This window comes from Rattus norvegicus, chromosome 10, assembly GCF_021556685.1.
Source record: "Rattus norvegicus strain SHRSP/BbbUtx chromosome 10, alternate assembly SHRSP_T2T, whole genome shotgun sequence".
NCBI lineage: Eukaryota > Metazoa > Chordata > Mammalia > Rodentia > Muridae > Rattus > Rattus norvegicus.
In genome coordinates this window covers 70,383,659-70,396,241 of record NC_141543.1, presented here as the reverse complement: position 1 = coordinate 70,396,241, position 12,583 = coordinate 70,383,659, and the positions used below count along the sequence as shown (strand labels likewise).

Below are 12,583 nucleotides of genomic sequence, written 5' to 3'. Positions count from 1 at the left end.
ATCCATGTCAATTCTCTCTCCCTGACTGCACTTTACGTACCTCAGTCTTCTTTAGTATCTTCCTTATAATTAATAAGCAACTGCCACTCCCAGGTATTTCTTTTTCTTCAATTATCTTTTCTAATCAACTGATCCTTTCCCACATATCTAGTGCATCCTAAAATTTTTATACTCCTGCTAGTACTCCTTTTTATAAAAGAAAAAAATTATTCTCATTACCGTTCCTGTTTATTCTAAATTTTAATCCCTTTTTTTTATCCCCTGCCCCAAATCAGCTGACCATCACCTTTTTCTGCAAAAACAGTGTGCATTTAGGAACATACCAGTTCCAGAGTTGGTAAGAACACTGCATAAGTTTGTGTATTATAGGTAACAGAGCTAGCTTCATTAAATCTGATAAGGCTTCCTGTCTCCCAAAATTATTAAATCCAAAATTTCTTCTTTTCGTCTTGATGCTTCTTTTCTAGCCTGCTGTGAGCAGCTAGAGTAAGATACTAGGTTCTCATACTCTGCTGTGGAAGACTCTGGGGGGGGGGGGGTAACAGGACAGAAACGATGAGCAGGAGACCGCTAGGCTATTTCAAAGTGAGCTTGGCTTTACTACTGCTGACAAGGGGAAACATCACCCTGAAGCCTCTAGCTTCCTACTGACATCAGAGGTGATGAACCTATCATAGTTCATCTTACAAACCAGACTGGGTTTTAAAATTCTGCTCCTGTTTTAGCTAGTTCCTCCTCTATTTCCTTTTTCAGCTAACTAAAAAGAAGAACCGTATGGTTTCTTTATTTTAAGAAAAGTCATAAAAGAGGAAACATTTTTAGTTGGAGACAATTCTGTATCTTCTGTTGCTTTGGAAAGCATTTTCTGAAAACATTTATAAAAGGAAACTCTGAACGCCATTTTCTAACCAAGGCTTTTTTGGGGAAGTAACCTATAAAATTACTGTGTGGAGTGGCATGAACGATGACCACCTAGAGATGAGTCAGACCCTCATATCCATGCCAAAAACGTCAATGTTTCCTGTAAAGAACGTTAAAAGATGGAGAAAACCCAGAATTTAACTCAGTTTTCTTTCCTCTGCTTATATTATGGTAGAAGGCTTAATAGAAAGTAAAAGTAAGATGCTAGAGAACAAAGAGGCCAGCGCAGATGAAACGCTTACTGAGGGACTCGACATTGGAAAACGTGAAACAGTGGGGGAACAGAGACAGTGCAGACTTTAGAATATTCTCATGCTGTCACTAACAGTCACAACCCAGACAAACTGCTCAACTCATTCTAATTCACTTCTGTGAGGGCTAAATAGGGCTAAATAAAATAAAGTATGTAAGTCACAAATTTATAGCACATTTTATAAAGCTATTTTCTTCCTTTTTTCCCCTACCTTTGTGGAATTGTTTTTTAAATCATCTCGTTTGAGGCAATGGGAATAATAACAGAAAATGCACAAACAACATAATAAAAACAACTATTCAGGTGAGGAGAAGCAGGAGTGAGGCACGTCCACAAAGAAGGGCCCAAAACTCAACAAAACAGCGTGCCAAAGAGGCTCAGGGAACAGCTGTCTGTGCCTGTGGTCAGTCAGAGAACCAGGTTTATGAAGGGGAATTTAAATTGAGGTCTATGAGATGAAGACAGGTTCAGACATATAGTCAACAGAGAAGAGGATTAGGCACAAAAAAAAAAAAAGTCACATTAAAGACAGCAAAATGGCATAATGTAATGTGTTTAGTAAGTATCCATGGAAGCTGAAGCTTGGTGGGTAAGGTTTCTCCAGACAGAGACGTGTATCCTCATGTGAAGTAGTGACCAGAGTCACTCATGTTCTAAGGATAATTAATCAGTACCAGGCAAGGGACTTCAGAGAGCTGTTTTAAATTTTAGGCTTGAAGCGTAAGAGAGAAAATTTAAAAAAGAAACAGACTAAGAAAAAACCATTGTCGTTTCTTGGAAAGTCCAGGTCCTTCCGGCTCAAGCATGTGATCTCAGCAACCAGGGATCTCAAGCGCATGGCCAACCTGAGTTACACAGGACAAGTGTCTTAAAACACAAAAACAAACAAGAGAACAAGAAGGGGTGTCATTTGTCATTGTTCTATTATGCCCGGGGTAGCTGCATAAAGAAATAAAAAATACGTAAATTGTCAAAAACCTTTTATTGTATCTTTGGAGTCCTGGAAAAACTAATTTCTTATCCTATATAGAAACTAGTATCTAACAGTCTGAGATTGTCTTCCTCAATGTTAAGAAACAGCACAGCTATCTCAGACAGCGCACACTGTGCTTGGGGATGTCCGGAGAGCCCATTATCCTCAGCGTTGACAATGTCACTTTAGAGTGCAAGGTAACTGAAAACAACAAACTTAGGTGACCCAGAGTTTGACACAGTTAAGTGGACAGTATACAGCTGAGACTTTGGAAGTTAAGTCTTCAAAGTTTCAGCGTTTTCCACAAAAAGACAGCTGTGAGGCCTAGGAGGAGCCCAGCCCAGGCTCCTGTGCACACCATCTGAGCTGAAAGACAGATGTGCGTAACTACTTCTTTATAGATTTACATTCTGCTTCACTCACCCTGGAAAACCTTACCAAAGTTCTCCCAGGCCAAGTTAGTTCCTCTGTTCATCTACCGAGTATGAGGAAACATCAAATTATTGGAATTACTTTTATTTTTTGAGACAGGGTTTCTCTATATTGCCCTGGCTGTCCTGGAACTCACTGAATACCAGGCTTGCTTTGAACTCAGAGATTTGCTTCTGCTGGGATTAAAAGTATGTGCTACCAAGCCTGGCTGAGATTACTTTTTACCTGCTAATTTTTCCCATAAAAATTTAAAACACTTGAAAGCAATTTTTTAAAATAATTTTATCAAATCTAGACTAGGGTCTGACACAATCTGTCCAGTATCAGAATGAAAGTAGTAATGGGCTTCTTACCTCACCAACTGGGCTAGGGGGACTTGAATCACTTTAAGACTTTCTTGGTTTTTGCTTTTTCTTTCAGATTTTATTTTTAATTTTCAGTGTGTGTGTATGTGTGTGTGTGTGTATGCGTGTGTGTGTGTGTGTGTGTGTCTGTCTGTCTGTGTGTCTGTGTGTGTGTGTGTACATACATGAGTACATGAGTGCTGGTGTCTGTACAGACCAGAGGTGTTAGATCCCCTAGGACTGGATCTATTGAATTTGCTGATTATGAGATATACATATGAAATGTCCACTAAGACATTATACAGATGGACTCAGAACAAAGGAGGTTCGGGATGGATATGCAGGTTTGGTAATTATAGCAGAAGGGTGAGAGTGGAAACTTACATAACTAGAACAGAGAAAAATGAAGGCAGAGAGAGACTGAATTCTGAGTGTCTATATTTAGGAGACAGGAAGAAAAAAAAGATCTAACTGTAGTGGTGTGAAAGGAAAAATTGTATTACAAGAGTTACTGAAACATTGGTAAAGGAATAGTCAGTAAGATCAAATATGGTGAATAGAGAGAGGAAAAAAGAACATAGAGGCAGCAGTGTAAGGCACTGGTATTCTCTGCAGAGGCAGAATCACCTTATTTCTAGGAACAGACAGCGAACAGAGCAGAGAGCCCATGGCATCAGGTTGAGCCTGCACACTCAAGACATTGTGAAATGAAGGAGTGGAGTCCGAGGAACCTAGAGGGGCTGCGAGGTATAGAGATTTTATAAAAGAACTTCCTTATAGAAAGAATCTTTGTAAAAGATTACTTCCCAGGAACTCCAGATGCTGTGCTATAAACTGGAGTCAAGTAGAAACCAGAATAAAATTTAACCAAATGCCTAACCAATCTATTTCAGGCATTGCAATGAAGAGTCAAATGTAACTCGACATCGGATGATATCTTATCATCTTTCTTTTTCTTTCATTGTGAAATCACTAGTAAGGAGGAAACATCTGAAATGGAATTCAGATATTTGGTCTTCATGTTGCTTTGTCAATACCTGAACAGTACATTTTCCTCAGAGACAGAAGCAACTACAGCAGAGCATCGTCCACGGTCTACTTTACCTACACCATTGGCGGTTCATGTTACAAATGATTCTCAAAACACAGGAGGGAATACTTTGAGTCAAACAACACAATTCAACAACATTTCTTCTGGACAACAAGTACCACCTGCCCAAACCACTCCTCAACAAGCAACACCATCCATCCCACAAACATCACTATCTGGGTTCACTCTGACCAATCAACTATCATCTTCTGCCCATAATTCTACTAGACAACCACCAAAACCTCTTGCCTATACTTCTACACAACAGCCACCATCAACTGCTCCTACCTCTTCTGCAAAACCAGTACTACACACTACTGGTAATCGACCCACAAAATCAACACCAACTATTTATTTACCAAGGGACACACCACCACCACCACCACTTACTTCAGAACCAACGACTGGCAAAGGAACTGCTCATAAGAACAACCACAATGCAATAGCCGCCATATTGATTGGTACGATTATAATTTGTATGTTGGTAGCTATACTCATGATTATACTGTGGAAATACTTGAGGAAACCAGTCTTAAATGATCAAAACTGGGCAGGTAGGTCTCCATTTGCTGATGGAGAAACCCCAGAAATGTGTATGGATAACATTAGAGAGAGTGAGGTATCCACAAAGCGGACATCAGTTGTTTCCCTTATGCCTTGGAAGCCAAGCAAGAGCACATTGTTAGCAGATGATTTGGAAGTTAAACTGTTTGAATCAAGTGAACACATCAATGACACCAACAACCTCAAAACTGAGAATGGAAAAGACCAAATGCATGGTTTATCAGAAGACAGTGCTGATGGGTCGACAGTTGGTACAGCCGTGTCTTCTTCGGATGATGCAGATCTGCCGCTGCCACCTCCCCTTCTTGATTTGGATGAAAACCTATCAGACAAGCCCACAATGATAGTTGTACCTCCTTTACCAAATGATTCTACCAATCTCCAACCACCTCCAGATGGTCTAAATCAAGTGTGTGAAGATCATCATTCCCAGATCAACGAGCCATTCTCACCACCCCCTGACTCATTTAGTGTGCCTCTGTCAGAAGATTTTGTAAGCATCCAAGAGTCTACCCGCGAGGCTCAGTGCCAGGAGTTCTCTGCCCCTGACCTCAATCAGGACCTCATGGACTCCCTGCCACCTCCACCTCCAGAGCTGCTGTAAAGTGACAGCTGGCTTTCTAGCTTCTCCTCCATCCTGAGATGGCTCCACCCATTTCTGTCCTTGTGGTATGGCACATAGGAGAGGACAACTGGCATCCAAGCGACCATTCAGGATCTGCCTGACACCTGACTGAAGCCCAGCACACAGGGAGATTATTATGGTGGTACACTTAACAGCCATAGAAGTTATTTTTTAAAGCAGAGTGCCTTTTATGTATGTCTATGATAGATATGTCAACTGAATCACTTTGGAAACATGATCTACATATACTTATTAGTACCCAGTAGATTTTCCCCCTGAAAAGCTGTATAAAAACTTATCTTAAATAAATAAAATTCTATTTTTCCACCTCAAAATTTGGGGTATATATGAGAAATTTTAAATGGTGAAAGTTTTAGTACTTCAAATACTAAATACTTTAATTTATAGAGATTAAAATATATATCTAAGAATAAGACATTTCTGTTTTTTTGCTTTACTGGAAACACACAGACACAAACTATATTAAAGACATAAAGTCCAAGTGCTGTGTTGGGGAACATTTACCCTGAAAAAGTGAGCACCTACCATAAAATGCAGAGTTTTCTTTCTTTCTTTATAATTAAACATTTTGTGTATATACGTGTTTTGCCTGCATGTATACAGATGTACCATCTATATGGCTGGAACTGAAGTCACAGGAAGTTATGAGCTGCTGTGTATTGTAACATGGGTGCTGGGAACTGAACTTGGGTCCTCTGGAACAGCACAAGCTCTCTAAACTGTTGCGCTAGCTCTGTAGCTGTAATCACCTTTTTAAATGTACAAGTCCAACCATCACCTGAAGACTGTCGAGTATGAGGTACTCGTACAGAAGTGGGTACGGCCTTGTTGAAGTGGAGGGGTCAGTGGGTTCCGGCCTACTTAGTGCAGACATCAGTGGGGCTGCAGAGCGTTTGTCTGCCCAACGATCACACCCTCCTCCCCTTACTATTACAAGGCCAAGAAAGGAGAGTTGTTTAGAGCACAGATTTTGGGAATTTTCAGGACAGAATATTATTTATATTTATTACAATTTATTATAAACATATTTATTTGATACATTAATGTTCAAATACTAGATGGCCCATGTGGAATGAAAACCAAGCAGGCTCTTGGGCAATGAAGCTTTATTACTACTGCTACTAAGACTACTAAGACTATTATCATATTACACAATTATAAATAAACAATTATTATAATTATATGTAAATTTATTATGGCTGTTGTGTTTTCCGAGACAAGAGTCCTCTGGTAGCCATGGCTGTCCTGGAACTCTCTCTACAGACCAAGCTGTCCTCAAACTCAGAGATACACCTGCCTCTGTCTCAAGTCTCTAGGATTAAAAGTGTGGCCTTTAAGACTCCCTAAAAACACCAGGCCTAAGTGCTGTTTTATCTTTTACTGACAACACTTGTTATCTCAAGACACAGCCAGTGAACTACTTATTTCAAGCAGGGTGGTTTTTCATTCTATTGCACTGGGTCTTTTCTGTCATCCACAATAAATTCCTTACATGTGTCCTCAAATGATTTTTAAGGCTAATTTATGCTGCTGCAGTCATTAAGGAATTTTGAGAATTTCTTGTATTTAAGTATCTTGATTAGAGTAATGAGAGGTAGCAGCCTGAATGCCAATTATCCAATTCCTCTCATCTCACTTGTAGGACCAAAAGGCTCTTTCCAAAGTTGTTCCTTTCAACAAGTGCTCTTTCCTACTCACCCATTTCCCCACCCCCAAATAACAATCCAGGAGTTCAGAACTCAGTTACTTGTCAGACTTCTTTAAGCGCTACTCTTACCTTTTCCCATGTTCTCTGCATAGCAGATACTAAAGTTAGCTGGATTTTTTTTATTTTGCTTTTTTTAAAAAAGACATTCTCTGCAGGGAGGGAACAATTTACATTTATTGTATGCAATTTCCTGCAACTAAGGTCAGTGGAAGCTGAGCAATTCGTTGGTGGCATCCCTGCTTAATCAGCAGGAAGAAATGGAAATTAATAAAAGAAATATAAGAGAGAAGAAAAATGCAGGTGGGAGAAAACAAAAACAAAACAAAAAACCTGAGAGAACAGCCTCACCATTTAGGATATTGCAGAGAAAAGAAGCAAGCATGGGAGTGGGATGGATCAGCGAGTAAGGTGCTTGCTGCCAAGTCTGACAATCAGTGTTTGATTCTGGGGCTCCAAGTGGTAGAGGGAAAGCACTGACTACCACAAGGTGACCTTTGACTTCCACGTGTATGGTAAAGCATGTAAGCACATGTGGTACACACACACGCATGCACACACAGGCAAATATAAGAGAATTTAAAAATAACAATGCAATGGGAGTAAGACCACCGACTGAAGTGCATGTTGCACACCAGTGGTCCTCTTGACAGATCTGTATGAACAGCCTGGAAGACCAATTAGTAAAAGCCCTAGTTTTTTAACTGCTAAGGAAAACAGAACCAGGGAAAACAAGGGACTCAGACAGAAGTCAGTTTTCACTGTTTAAGAAGTAGAGTAAGGACCAAAATACTTGGGGACTTCTAATTCACATGCTCTGTATGAACAGAGTAGGACAGAATGATCAGAAATAAGCTCAAATGCCAAATCCAGGGGGAGTAAGCACTAGGACAACTGAATAGATACTTGAAAAAATACAACTGGATCCACATTTCACACTACTTAGACTGGACACTAAGTAGACAAGATCTTAACAGACAGCACAGTTACACAATACACGATGCTGCTGAATTCCTTTATGATTTGAACATGAGCAAACATCTTCCTAGCTGAGGCCTGAAGTCTAGAAGCAAATAAAGAAAAGGGAAACTTTTCAAGTATCAAAATCAAAATATAACTCAGCATTAAAAAGTCAAAAGACAAACATAAGACAACTGAAAAATTGTAAGTTAAATCAAGACCAGTAGTAATACCTATATATGTGAAGAAACTTCTTAAGGCTGGACAACAGAAATGACTGGACAATGGACAGTAAAAAAGCCAAAAACTTATAAAACATAAAACACATCCAGAGGGGGAAAAATATACATGGGTGGTTCTTGAAAACATACAAAAAGGCCGGAAATGGTGGCACACACTTATAATCACAGCACTCAGAGGCAGAGGCAGGTAAATCTCTGAGTTCGAGGCTAGCCTGATCTACAGAGTTAGGTCCAGGGCACCCAGAGCTACACAAAGAAACCCTATCTCAAAAAGACAAACAAACAAACAAACAATCCTTTAAAAAAGTTACTGGTAAAATATGAAACTATTTAAGCACAAGGGTCACAGAATGTCATTATTTGCAATAACAGAACTATAGGAACAACTCAGATGCCTTCCAGTACAAGATTGATCAAATAAACTAAGGTATCTTCTCCAAGGCATAAAGAAATGAATGAGACAAATCCAGGTCTTTAGAATTATCTTCAAAACAAATTAATAGGAAAAACTGAATAAGATATAGAACAATATATTACACAAACTTCTACATGAGAAGACAAAAATATGTAATATATACATATACTTTCTTTTAAAAAACATCTGTTTTTTTTAAAGAAATCCCATTAAGACGCACCCACAAGCAAATGATATTAGTTCTTCTGCCCAGCAACAGGAGCAAGACAAGAGACTGGAGGCTCGAGCCAGAGCAGTAGGAGCCCTCGTATACACAGTTACAACATTCTGACTCAGCAGCCGTAAAAACGGAAAAGTAGCTAAAAAAATAAATAAATAAATTTAACATTACGCCATGTTCATGACAAACAGAAAAGAATGATTTCAAACAATTCTGGGTACAAAATTGGCTGACCCTCCTCAGTGACAGATATGCCAGAATCCATCCCAACTGATCCAACTGTCCGTCATCTGCACTAACGTGACTGTCCTTTGAGACTGTGCTTCACAGAGACAAATAAGCAGTTAGGTCAGTGCTATTAGGAACACTGTGGGAAACACGGGGATGTAAAAACAACTTTGAACATTCCCAGAAGGCAAGTAGATAAATCAGGAACATTCTAGAGAGGCTGAAGGGGAAAAGCTGGCTCGGTGGATAAAAGCACTCACTGCCAAACCTAATGACGAGTTTGATCCCAGGGACCCGCATACATGATGGAAGAAAACTGATTTCCAAGATGTTCTCTCATCTCCACATGTCCATCACAGTACTCACATCTCACACACACACACACACACAGAGTTTTAAAATGAAAAGGCAAAAGTTGAGAAGTAATAAAGTAAAATTCTCTTTTTTTTTGTTAAAGATGGCAAAGTGACTTGAATGTTGATGGAGTTGTCTCGTCAGTTCTTCTGTGCTTTAACAATGCTTTGGTTCATGTTCTTATTATTCTGTTGCTGTCGGCAGAAAATTCAGTCAAAAGGTAACTGTGTTAAAGACTATGCAATCCTAACCTAAAACCTAAAATTTTGTAAATGCTCATAAAAGTTCAGATCTTCATCCAAAGGATTCTCTCAATAGGGGATCTATGCATACGTATCTGTAGATGTCTTTTGGTTTGTTTGTTTTTTTAGTGATTTCAGAAAAAAAATTGTTTTGGATATATTTCTTTATTCACATTTCCTGGTTTCCTGTCCATTCCTCGCCCTCCCCCATAATGGTGTCCTCCCCCATCCCCTCCTCTTTCACCACCCTGTAGATGCATCTCAATAATTCCAAGCGTGGGAATAATTCTGGTCTCAAGCGTCTTAGAAAAGGGATGCTGAGGGTGGAGAGATGGCTCACTGCTTAAGAACATTTATTGCTCTTCCAGGGGACCTGAACTCCTACTCCTAGGTTTGACTCCCAGCACCCACATGACATCTCACAACCTGTTGTAACTGCAGTTCCAGGAAATTTAACGCCATCTTCCGACCTTAGCTAGCAGGAGTCACACATGTAACACAGACATACATACAAGCAGAACATTCATACACATACAATAATAAATAAATCTTTAAAAAAACAGGGATACTGAACCTGCATTAATGACAGCACTTTGGCTAACAATTAATTATGAGAACAATCAATTTGATCAATTCAATAATAAAGGTGGCTGGAGGGATGGTTCGGCGGTTAAGAGCACTGGCTGCTCTTCCAGAGGACCAGGGTTCGATTCCTAGCAAGCACATGGCACCTCACAACTGTCTGTAACTCTAGTTTCAGAGCATCTGACACCTTCACACCGACAAATATGCAAGGAAAACATCAGTGCATATGAAATAAAAAACAAATGAATTATTTTTAAAAAAGTAAATTTATTAAAAAAAGGAATAAAGGCCAACTAGAGTTGCTGACTAAAATAGAATGGTCACTACCTACTATGCAGGTATATAAATAAATAATTTAGGTTGTATTTATAGCTACACACTCAGCCATCTCTCCACCTGTTAGCATCCCTTTTCCAAACTGCTTGAGACAGAAGTATTTCCTGCAGATGGACTGTTATACAACAATTCCCAAGCTTGGAAGAAACATGTACATGTACATATATACATACACATCATAGACATGTACATATACATCATATACATACACATCATAGACATGTACATGTACATATATACACTCCTATGGCAACGACTACAGCAGGTGGTTTGCTATATCTTTTAAAGGTTAGAGAGAGCAATATATCCTCAGATACAAAGTTACGTCAACTCTTTTAATACTTAATCTAGACCAGCTGCCTAAATAGATATAATTTGTGAAGTTATCTAAATTATAATTAATGCTTCTGTATAGCATCTAAGAAAAGTTGTAGCAAATACTTATTTTTTAAAAATTATTCTTCTTTCCAAGTACGGTAGCACATGCCTTTAGTCCCAGCACTTGGCAGAGGCAGGTAGATCTCTTGAATTTGAGGTTAGCCTGGTCTATAGGATCTGTCTGAAAAACCAAACAACCCAAAAACCTGTAATACACTATTTAATTTCCTCAGAGCCTTTAACAGCATTACAACTGCTGTATTTAAAATACACTGAAATCACAACACCTTTTTCTTTTTGAGTACCCACAGAAATCTTTAAAACAGAGTAAATTTGAAATGAAAAATATATGCCTAGCAGAATCCGATCCTACTGTGCTTGGATATTTGGTCTACTGCTGGCACTGTTATAGGGAGAGCAAACAAGAGCTGGTGGTCTTGAGGCAGCTACTAGCAATGGGCTCTGAGGGCTACGGCTTGGTTCTGCTTCTCATCTACCACTGGACACGACCTAATCCTGTGCCAGTGACCAAGTACTCCAGTGTCCATGTTTTCCCTGCCATGAGCAACTTCCTCCCCCTCCCCCTCCCCTCCCCCTCCCCCTCCCCATCCTTCTCCCTCCTCCTGCAGTTGCTTCTGTCAGGTAGTTCATTATAGAGCCTGTAAAAAGTCACTATTAAAGACTAAACTTAAATTAATTTTGAACTCACTGGTTAATTAATTATTTTTTCTTTCAAATGGAGGTACTTGTCAGTGTAATTTGCATAGGTAATTCCATTTCTTTTTTTTTGTTTGTTTGTTTGTTTTTTGTTTTTCCGGGGCTGGGGACCGAACCCAGGACCTTGCGCTTCCTAGGTAAGCGCTCTACCACTGAGCCAAATCCCCAACCCGGTAATTCCATTTCTATAATGGCAGAATGAGTCTTCCTAAGAGAGATTTTAAGGCTTGGCAAATTGATTCTTAGTCCTAATCCCTGAACTGTGTTGGTGGGTGTGTGAGCTGACAGGGAATGCTAACTGTCAAAAGCAAACCATTCTCAGCCCCCAACAATACTGCTGAATGCAGTACCTCAAACATGACTTACAGGGATCATGGCTGACGACTAGATTCTGAAATCCATACACAGAATCTAAAGTCCAAATGAACACTCAGAGGAAAGTGGTAATAAAACCCTGAGTCAGTAACAGTCACTAGCGACACAGACTGTTTAAATGCAGCTCCTTTTCGAGGAACACTTGTTTTACCCAGAAGGTGACTCCTACAAGACAGCTCTCTTCTAGGATAAGGTAGAGATTTCCATACAATCAGTTCCTTTCTAGATACAAGTAAAATAGCAGTTCATGAAATTCAGCAGGAGATGATACAGTATTCAGTACCTAGGTATTTTCTTAGCATGTAGTATACTAATAATTGTTGGTTTTTAAATGGTGACAATTTCATAATAAATATACTTTAATCTCCTTTTCTTTCCTATGCTAAATGGTCATTTTGTAAATTGGATTTGAATTTTAACTGGTTATTTATATAATTAGTTTACTTAAGATACCATAAATCTAGTCACATTTTATAAAAATTTTGATTATAGTTTCATCTTTTAAAAACATTGTGGCATATATTTTTAAGTCTATTAACTTTCTTGGAAAGATAACAAATAAATATGAATCACTGAATAAATAATTTGAAAGTAATAGTTTTT

At 39.0% G+C, this 12,583-nt stretch overlaps 2 protein-coding genes across 10 annotated transcripts in view; one reads left to right on the top strand and one right to left on the bottom strand.

The window, feature by feature from the left end:
• Window positions 1-12,583, bottom strand: part of Nf1 (neurofibromin 1) — a 232,595-nt gene that overhangs the window by 60,938 nt on the left and 159,074 nt on the right.
• Evi2b (ecotropic viral integration site 2B) lies at window positions 3,919-5,537 on the top strand. Its single transcript, NM_001271482.1, has one exon. It carries the CDS (start codon window positions 3,919-3,921, stop codon window positions 5,179-5,181), a length of 1,263 nt encoding a protein of 420 aa, NP_001258411.1. The 3' UTR covers window positions 5,182-5,537.

Coding starts and splice junctions, on each gene's coding strand:
- Evi2b (NM_001271482.1), top strand. CDS start 3,919: ATGGAATTCAGATATTTGGTCTTCATGTTGCTTTGTCAATACCTGAAC.